Consider the following 10,225-nt stretch of genomic DNA (forward strand, 5'->3'; position numbering starts at 1 on the left):
GTAATGACTCTATGAGATGTCACTAGTCCCTCAATCACTATTCTAGGTGCTCACAACAAAACCGTGGAAGACATACACAACGCAAGAGTGGTTAATGATACAATGAAAGTGCAAATACAGCACTTTGAAAGTGTTAAGACTCACTGTCACTGCTTACTAGAAGGTTTCATAGGAACAGCAAAGTCTAAATAGTCTGCTGCCAGTTTAAGTAGTAAAAAAGCATCTAATACTTATACTAACTATATTAGTAATTGCACATTTTAAAATCTGGGGTCCATGAGAACTGGCATTCAATTTTATTTCAACGTAAAATCTGTCAGACTTTATTCGGAAAACAAGAACTCATCTACTGTATCTTTCAAAACAAGAATAGGTAAGTTATCTGCAAACATGGAAAGGGAGGAATTACAAACACAGAACTGTCTTCAGAGAAGGCATAAGTACTAGAAGGAATAAAAGAATTCTTCAGGGGAGCCTGCAAGAAGAGATCTCATGTTCCCACCTCAAGCAAAACTGGAATTTACAGAGATTTTCTTAGTCTGCACATACCATCTACCATTAATGTTTGCTATCTTCATATAAAAAAAAAGAAGTCAAAATCCAAAGAGTTTAAAAACAAAATTCAAGGCGTAAACAAGAAATACATTCTGCTTTTTAATTTGAAAGAAAAAGAGGCAATTTCAAGAGAGATAAATTTAAGACGTATATGGTGTCCAGGAAACTGATGGCAAGAAAGAGTTTATTACAGAGCTATCGACTTAATGTTAAAGAGTCATGGAAGGATTGGCTGCAAAGGAAAAAGACGATTGTTAATCCATAAACTAGCACCAAAATTCCAGAGAGCTGGGATCTCTTTACACTAAACAAACCAAAACAAAAACTATTTTTACCTTATTTACTAGAATGCTTCCTGAGACCTGGGAGAAATCTGCAGTAGACTTGGTGGGAGATGATTAAAGCCTGGTCTCTGGAAATGGACCTTAAAATTCAGAACTGAGCAACAAGCTACATGACGATGTAGGATGACCATATAATCTTTGGAATATCAACTCACTTCTCCTTTAAAATAACAGAGGCACTCACCACGGTTTTATATACACTGAGAGGGGTCATCTAGGTGTACAGATAGGCCAGCGTACTGTATATGCTTTGAAGTTGACACCATTGCTCACATTGACTCTGAATGCCTTCTTAAAAAAGTTCTTAGAATCTACTTTGCAGAAAACACTCATATAACTTTAGGAGATGGCAGAGAATGCAATGTTACCATACTATAATCTCCCACTAGGGAATCCTCCTTAGGATGCTGTTTATTTCCCCCCTCTAAATAGCAAGAGCAGAGAGCAATGACCTACTACAGAGAGACTATAGTTGCTCACTGAGACTCTCAGAGATCACTCTTCTGAGTATTCAGGCTAGAATTAGAATCTATAAAACTGCTAGTGTCAAGTGCAAGCTAAGGTGTGTATGAGTCACTCTACAGGGGAGGTACAGACTCTACCTGAAAGGAAAGTACTTGGTTGGCAGAGATCTAAAAGCACAATTCAGGCACTAAATGCCTACACCATGTTAAATAATGACTATTATTTATTCTGACTGACCACAATAAAGGTCCAAAGTAGATGAGAACAAAACCTGGAGCATCTGTTACGCTGTTTACTTTGTTTCACTTATTTAGGTAAAATTAAGTTTTACTTTTAATCACAACTAAAAGATAGCCACAAAAGTTGCAGCAAAAATCATGAGCATTATAAATACGTTTGGATAAAGGATATCATGCGCAATACTGACTTATAGTTTGAAATTACTATAAAAAGTACATTAAGGAAGAAAATGCCACTATACTGGTAAGTAGCCAGAAGTCTGGGGCCCTCTTCCTTCCAATATCTGGTGAAGACCAACGCAATCCAAGTCACTTTCAGTAAACCTTAACCTGGAATTACGACTACATAGCAAAGAGGAGTTTTACTGAAAATCAGTAATGCAACTTTTAGTAATTAATGTAAGCAATGTAAAATAAATAAAAGTTTCCCAGGACTACTAAACTGTTACATATGGAATTTAAAGGATGGCAGGAGTGAATTATGAAAAGCACGGTTTTTCTTTACAAACTTATTCCTCAGTGAATTAGAAGAAAAATAAATGAAAAACACTGTTTTCCCTATATTTTTAATCAGCGCTAACTGTCGATAGCAAACAATCAGTAATTGTTTTAAGACACCTACTCTTTTTATCTACAAGGATACTTGACCTTAACTTAGAACAAGAAATGAAACCAATCGCAACTATTTCTAAACTTGACCATTTGATCCTATGGAGTGGGGTAATAAAAACCCCCTCCACAACGATTTTTGGAGAAACGACTTTGGCAAACCATCCCAGTCCAAGGATGTCAGACCAGAAACTTTAAAAATCCTACAAAACATTCTCACTTCCGAGTTCGGGCTCCGTACAGCAAGTACCTCAATGACCGAAAGGTTTTTGCCCGCTTCGCTCTCCAAGGCCAGGTCCGCCGGGCCCTCGGGGGCGGGGACCTCCGCGGGGGACCTGAGGCCCCGGGTGCGAGCGACGAGGCGTTCTCGGCCTCTGCCGTCATTCTGGGCCGAGTCTGGCTGACTCAGGGGCGCCTCCCTCACTCACCGTGAAGCGCTGATCGCCGACGCTACCCACGGAGAAGCAGTGATCACCGGGGTTCACGGCCCCGGTCAGCACCTGGTGCAGGTTCATGTCGGCGCCTTAGTCCACCAACAGCCGCCGCGTCCGGCTCATGCCCGGGGTCAGCGGCCGTTTACCTCCCTCCTTCCCTCAGGGGCGGCGGCCGCTCTTGGGCGGCGACGGCGGCAGCGACAGGAGCCAGGAGCCGGAGCCGCTCATCCGGGGCCCGCAGCTCATCCCGAGCCCTGGCAGGCGAGGCCCGGAGGGGGCGGGCCGGCGAACGGGCGGAGCGCCGCGCCCGTCTGCGCACCTGTCACAGCCCGCGCGGGCCCAGGTGAAGCTCGGGGGCGACTCGGCGGCCGCGACCTCGGGCCGACTCAGCAGCCAGGAGGCTGCGCCTTCCACACTTCCTCTAAGCTCTGGGCGGCTGGCCCTGACCGAGCCCGAGTGGCGCAAGGAGCACGCGCTCGCCCTGCCCGCCTGACCTGTCCCTTCCTAGCTCCGGTGCCCGCCACCCCCACTAGCGTCCGCCGCTTGCTAAGCGTCCCTAGGTCCCTTTGACAGAAATATCGCGAGATTTCCCTCAGCGCAGAGGAGTACCGCGGTGAAGGACTCGCTTTTTCACCACAGCACGTACGTACACAGATCAGCAAGTGGATGTGAAAACGCCTCTTCTAGTCAGATGTGGCCAATCCCGAGCTCCGGTCCACCTAGGGCTCCGCCCACCAGTGAAGACAGTCCAATCTCTTTGAGGTTTGTGAGTGACTCTGTCCGTTTGAGTGTTGAACGGAAGAAGCCTTGTAGAAACACGATAAGCCTAGAATGAGATGAAAGTTATCAAGTTATGCTGTAGGTTAGGGCTTAATCTGACTGGTGGACTAGAAAGCGTAAAAAGAGTGAAGTGCATTATAAATGTAGTTGCAGTGTCCTCAGTCCTGGTAGAGACTACAAGTCCCAACAAGCATCGCTCCCCTGGGCGGCCCGCGAGTACGCCAAGTGAATGTGACCCTGAAAGCTCTGTCTGGGCAGAGTAGTTACTCCGGCCGTGCGCGCCTTTGCAACTCGCCAAACAGGATAACTTTGAAAGGTTTAAACACTTGACAAGTACTAAAATGAAATGTTTTCACCTAAGTTTACCTGAACTTAGGTTTTGAAGTGGTGCTGATAATAATACTCTACCAGGCCTGCGTTGACCGTTTGTTTTGGAAAAATATAAGAATTCCAAAATGATTAGTGTCACAGAACTGTGAGATTCAACCCTCATTGTATTTTGACACAAATGTTGTATTATTATTGATAAACATCTGTTTATGTGTCTCCTCCCATATACTATGAGCCTCTTAGGGACAGACTGTCCTGTTCGTCTCTGTATCCCAAGTGTCTAGCACAGCGCCAGTTCCATTTTAGGTATTCAGTAAATGTTAAATGAATGAATGTAAATAGGAACTCTCTACCTTAAAAATAGTAGTTTTTAAAAAGTACTAAATTGATTTTTATGTACTTTTGATGTGGCAAAAAGAAACCCTTCACACTAATACTTGTTGGGAGTAGTACTCATAATTTTATTTCCTTTTGCTTTCCTTGTTTTTTGCAATGTACATTTACTTTGTTTTGCAATAAAAAGTTACCTAAAAACAAGTTGAGGAGCCATCTCCCTTTTTTTAATTTGAAAGATGTAAATGAATTATTTTATCCCTTTATCTTCATAGAAATGGACTTAAAACTTCATTTGTCTTTCTTAAAAGCTATTTTACTGAAGTCTAACATACAGTTTAATTTGTATTTTAATTATTAATTCAAATTTTACTTAAAGTGGTTTTAAGTTAATTTTATATTTTAGACCCTAAATCAAGATTTTTCTATATCCCACATAAATTCTATGTCCAGCTGAAAGTTTAACATGCTCACTCATTCTAGTCTACCCAGTTTTTGGTTTTGAAGGGCATGCAGTGTAGCAGAAGAATAGAAACTAAGTTACCTAGCAGGAAATCTGAAATCTACTCCTGACCTCACATTAGTTGTGTGACCTTAGAAAAGTCTTCTTAACTTTAAGACTCGTTTTCCTTATCTGTAAAATTAGCAGGTTTGACTTGATTATCAACAACATTTTGCTTGGCGTTTTCATTCCTCCAACCCTGTACATCTATTAGTTTTTATTAAATTCCTTCAGGCTTGAGATTGACTACCAAAGTTTGGCCTAACTACTCACTTAGACAAGTTACTTCATGTCTCAGTACTTTACTTTCCTTATCTATAAAGTGGGGCCAGCAGTAGACTTTCTTCATAAAATTATCATGAGGATTAAATAAGAATGGTGTTTGGCACATAGTCAGAATTCAGTAGATGTTAGCTATTATTATTATTATCATCATCATTATTATTAATAAACCGAACATATACTTACTCTTTCTGAGGTTTTCCAAATGGTGTCAAACCTCAGTCCAAGTCAAACTTTCCAGGGATGTCTGAGACTGCCACAAGTGTTCTGAGCCCATCTCAGTCTGCATCCAAAACTGTGGGACTACCATAGCTAATGAAAAACGAGGACATTCTTTTGCCTCTTATTCGTGAGAAATACTGCTACTACTTTATTAAATTGCCCATTAAACAACCTTTCTTTGATATACAGCAGACGACCTGTTTCAATGCAACAACTAAACACTTTTAATTTATCTATTTCTTCCACTGCAAGTCCAGCTTGCCGTCTGGTTTTGTACAGACCTTGAACTAAGAATGGTTTTCACATTTTTAAATGGTTCAAAAAATCAATAGAAGAATAATATTTCATGATACATGAAAATTATATGAAATTCACATGTCCATAAATAAAATTTTATTGGAACACAGCCATGCATAGTTATTTAGGTATTGTCTGTGGCTTCTTTCACATTACAGCTGCAGAGTTGAGTAGTTTCAACAAAGACTATATGGACTTCAAAGCCAAAAATATTTGCTATTTGGCCCTTTAGAGAAAAAGCTTATTGACCCCTGACATATAGGAAGGATCCTCTACTGCTCTGTGATGTATGACATCGCTTTTCACTTAGCAGAATTGTTATTGTACTGTTGACAACTCAGCTTAATTAGCAAAACATTTAATATTATGATTACCCAAGCATCATTAAATACATCTGTTGTATCCCTGATTCCCCTGAATTTATCATATACAGAGAAGATACTCACTAATAGTTGACTGCAAGGATGAATAGACAGGACCTGGCTTGCATGTATATAAAAGGTTCCCTGAAAGAACTATCCCAGAGAGGTGGCCATAGACAATCCCCTGCTTCCAAGCTGCTGCTCCTCATAGATGACCCACTAATGTCACTCACCTCCCCTTAACAACACTTTATCCAATCCTAAATCCAGTCACGACTTCTTAATGCAATTTGGGCATAACTCTGACCTTGTGGTAAAGGTAAAATTAGTAAGGTAAGGAAATGGAGGAGATGAAGGTAAAGTAGACATGGCTGCCTTTCATCCTCCCCTCCCTGACCCCTTCTGCCCAGAGGCCACAAATCCACCTCCAAACACAAAAAGCCCAAGGGAATTCTTTTTTTTTTTATTTTTTATTTATTTATTTTTTTTTTTTGAGGAAGATTAGCTCTGAGCTAACTACTGCCAATCTTCCTCTTTTTGCTGAGGAAGACTGGCCCTGGGTTAACATCCATGCTCATCTTCCTCTACTTTATATGTGGGACGCCTACCACAGCATGGCTTGTCAAGTGGTGCCGTGTCCGCACCCAGGATCTGAACCAGTGGACCCCGAGCCTCTGAGAAGCAGAAAGTGCACACTGAACCGCTGCGCCACCGGGCGGGCCCCCCAAGGGAATTCTTGAATCTAATTAGTCTCTGAAATGTAATTGAATTTTATCATTCTGTCTTTTGAATGCTCAAAGGCTGGGTGCCTTTGTATTTTTTCCTTTTAGTTTCTTTCATTCTTTTTTTTTCTTTAGTTTCTTTAGTTTTTTCTTTAGGTTTATTTCTAAGAAATAAAAGAGGAAGAGGATAGCTCTAAAAATGGAAGTCTTTTTTTTTTTTTTTTTTTTTGGTGAGGAAGATTAGCCCTGAGCTAACATCCGTGCCAACCTTCCTCTATTTTGTATGTAGGATGCCTCTACAGCATAGTTGACGAGGAGAATATGTCCTCACCAGGATCTGAACCCACTATCCTACGCCACCAAAGTGGAGTGCACATAACTTTAACCACTTGATCATGGGCCTGGCCCCCAGAAGTCTTTTTTTTCTTTTTTTAATTTTTGTATATTTTGCATTATTACTAGCAACAAAATCTCTTACAAAACCAAAGTGCTGTGGTTTCTGTGATTGGCAGACCAAAGAGAAGTTACACTTTCTTTGGTGCTAGTCTTAAATGGGAAGGGAGACTTATCAGCCTCACTGGGTGGTGATGGTGTTAAAGAAAAGCAAGCAGGCTAGACTCTGAGATCCTTGGCGAGGTGGGGAAGGAGCATATTGGAAGCCAGCTCAGATTGAGAAGTAGTCATGCCTCTTGCTCACTCTCTGATTTCCTGAAATCTTTTTCATTACCCTTCTCCCTGCCACCTTCATCCTAACCTCATCAATATAAACCTTTATCCTTCGGAGCCACCAATAGAGGCTTCAGTTCCCACTGCCAACACCCAACAGATGAGGGAGGTTAGAAGTAAAGTTACAATCCCGTAACTAAGGCTGAATCAGGGGGACTATGCTGTGGAATTTCACACAAGCATTCTGAACTCATCTCATAAAGATAATTTGAGGGTCTCTGTGTAACTAAGATATTGACTGCCCCAGAAACCTGCCTGCATTACCAATAGCAACCTTGCTGTGGCAAAATCCATCAGGAATATGATAGGTTAAATAGATACTTGAGCAATGATATAGCATCCTAGCCAACATTTATAATATTGTTACTATAACTGTGAGCCTTTGAGCCAGTTTGAACAGACCTTGTCTCTTAGCAACAAAGTGATTAGGGATTGTCTTTCAGAAAATCTGAAAAGTCACATAGCCAAAGCATGCACAGAAGAAGAAATTTTTTACCTGAAGTGACTGCGGGACCAAAGATCCTCCTCCCCATGGGACTGAAGGACTGGGACACAACCAGAACTTAAAAGTTGGACTCTTATCAGAAGCAAGTGGTCCCTCATTCAGGAAGATTGGATGTTAAAAGTCCTTCCCCACCCTATCATAAATGTTTAGAACCCTGTAATAAAAGTTTAGAACCCTGTCATAAATGTGTAGAACCTTTACCTCAAATGTTTGAAGCTCACCAATCCAAACCTGTCCTGCCAGCATTTCTGTGTGCCAGCCTATTCTCCCTAACTTCTTAAATTTCACCCAAAATCCTGAATCAGCAAGACAGATCTGAGGGCACACGCCCCCTGTCTCCCTGCAGATCAGTCTCACAGAATAAAGCTGATTTCTCCCCCCAAAACTGATGCTGTAATTAATTGGGCTTCTTTTAATGTACATTGGGCAACAGAACCCAATTTTATGCAGTAACATTACTGTAGAAAAACAATTCTAATACCTCTAAAATTTGGAGATTGCTGTTAAATACTCTTGGCTCACACTCACTTGCTCGGCTGTAGGATTCCCCACCCTTAAGTATTTAAAGGGCAGTTATTTATAAAAGCTACTGTTTAGGGGCCGGCCCCGTGTCTCAGCGGTTAAGTTCACATGTTCTACTTCAGCGGCCCGGGATTCGCCGGTTCAGATCCTAGATGTGGACCTACGCACCACTTGTCAAGCCATGACAAAACAGGCGTCCCACATATAAACTAGAGGAAGATGGGCACGGATGTTAGCTCAGGGCCAGTCTTCCTCAGCAAAAAGAGGAGGATTGGCAACAGATGTTAGCTCAGGGCTAATCTTCCTCAATAAAAAAAAAAAGCCACTGTTTATTATATACCCCTTCTACACTGTAATAGGTATTTTGTTTATCTCATTTAAATCTCAACAACCCTAAGGGTAATATCTTTGTTTTAGAAATGAAGAAATCTAAACTCAAAGAGATTAAAGAATTTACCCAAGGTCACATTAGGTTTGAGTCTTATCACCACTGGAGGATTTGAACTCAGATCTCTTGGGCTGCAAAGGCCCTTTAAGTGTTCTCCAAAGACCCCCGAATCCTAAGGGGAATATGGTCAGAACCTCCCACTTACCCCCTAGCTGGCAAGGTGAGAAGAGACAGGGGAGGTGAGTTGACTTCTTTAAATTGGGTCTTCAGTGATTCTCTGGTAGAAAGAACCATCTTCTCAAAATGGTTTTCTCCTCCTCTTCCTCAAGATAGAAGGAAAGCTCACCTCCTTACCTTGACCCATTCCCAAACTTTGTTGAAAGGTAAAATAAATATCTCCAATCAAAAATATCCCTGATACTCAGCCAATTAGGTAGATATTCAGCTAGTAAAAGGCAAATACTTCTAGGAAAGTTTTGAAACTGTCAATAAATCACACACATCAGTTGTGGGGTTTTGTTTTTGTTTTTGTTTTTTTTTCTTCAGAGTCAGCCCTTGCCCCAGGCACCACGAGCCTGGCCCTTCTCTCCACAGTGTTCTCTTCTGGGGGTCTGGGGTCAGGGAGTCCAGCCTGCAGAGCTATCCCATCATAGCCAGGCCATCCTGGACCTCCACGGCCAGCAGGGGGGCTCAGGCCAGTCAGTTGTGGTTTTGATCAGATTGTGACTCTTCTCATGCCCAGTGGTATTTTCATTAGGTGGAAGCAGAAGTCAAGAGATGGAATTTTGAAAGGGAAGGGAGAGGCCAGGTGGAAGACAGCTGCGGGGAGTCTTGTTTAGCCAGGAGCAACTTGAGGGCAATGGACTCTGGGACAGCAATGAAGAGGGTGTGGGAGAGGAAGACGTTTGCTCTACCCTCTCTGGGTCCTTCTGGCAGGACAACAAATTAAATTCACATGAGACGGAATAACAGGAGAAAACTAAACAAAGCTTTATACCATGTATACATGGGAGAGGCCCAGGCAAACTGAGCAACTCCGCCAACTGGCTGAGGCTACCTATTTAAGTGTCTTCAGCTACAGACAAGGAGGACATTCAGGGTGGTGGTTTGGGTCTTCAAAGGGGAAGAAGGCAACCCATGTGGAAATAGAAAAGCAAATGTTTGGTAAATAGAACTTTGATAAGAGTGGGCTTAGCAAGCATCTTCCCAATCCACCAGAACCAAGAGTTATCTATGGTGATTACCTGTCCTGGGGACAGGCCTTTATTTTAAATTTCTTTTAAGCAGTTAGGGGGGAAAGGTCGAATGTTCTTGCTGAGTCTGAGCCTATATTTCTTCAGCTTGAAGTAGTCCACATTACCAGAGTGGTGCATCTTGGGGTGGCCTGCCCTGAACCCCATCAAGGGACTATCCCAATCAAAATCCAAGTTATTTTGTGTATATCAACAAATTGATTCTAAAGTTTTAAGGAGAGGTAAAAGACACAGAATAGCCAACACAATATTGAAGGAGAAGAACAAAGTTGGAGAACTGACACTACCTGATGTCAAGACTTACTAGGAAGCTACAGTAATCAAGATAGTGTGATTGTGGCAAAAGAATAAACAA

General features: G+C 41.9%; 1 protein-coding gene across 4 annotated transcripts in view; it reads right to left on the reverse strand.

Moving 5' to 3' along the window:
- DMXL1 (Dmx like 1) overlaps window positions 1-2,774 on the reverse strand; it is a 132,883-nt gene extending 130,109 nt beyond the window's left edge. For all 4 annotated transcript variants that reach the window (XM_046665502.1, XM_046665501.1, XM_046665500.1 and 1 more), the window contains exon 1: window positions 2,641-2,774. In XM_046665502.1, the coding sequence (XP_046521458.1) occupies window positions 2,641-2,727 (87 nt within the window). In that variant the 5' untranslated portion in view covers window positions 2,728-2,774. The remainder of the gene's footprint in view (window positions 1-2,640) is intronic.
- Between the last annotated feature and the right edge of the window lie 7,451 nt (window positions 2,775-10,225).

Source organism: Equus quagga, chromosome 7 (genome assembly GCF_021613505.1).
Source record: "Equus quagga isolate Etosha38 chromosome 7, UCLA_HA_Equagga_1.0, whole genome shotgun sequence".
NCBI lineage: Eukaryota > Metazoa > Chordata > Mammalia > Perissodactyla > Equidae > Equus > Equus quagga.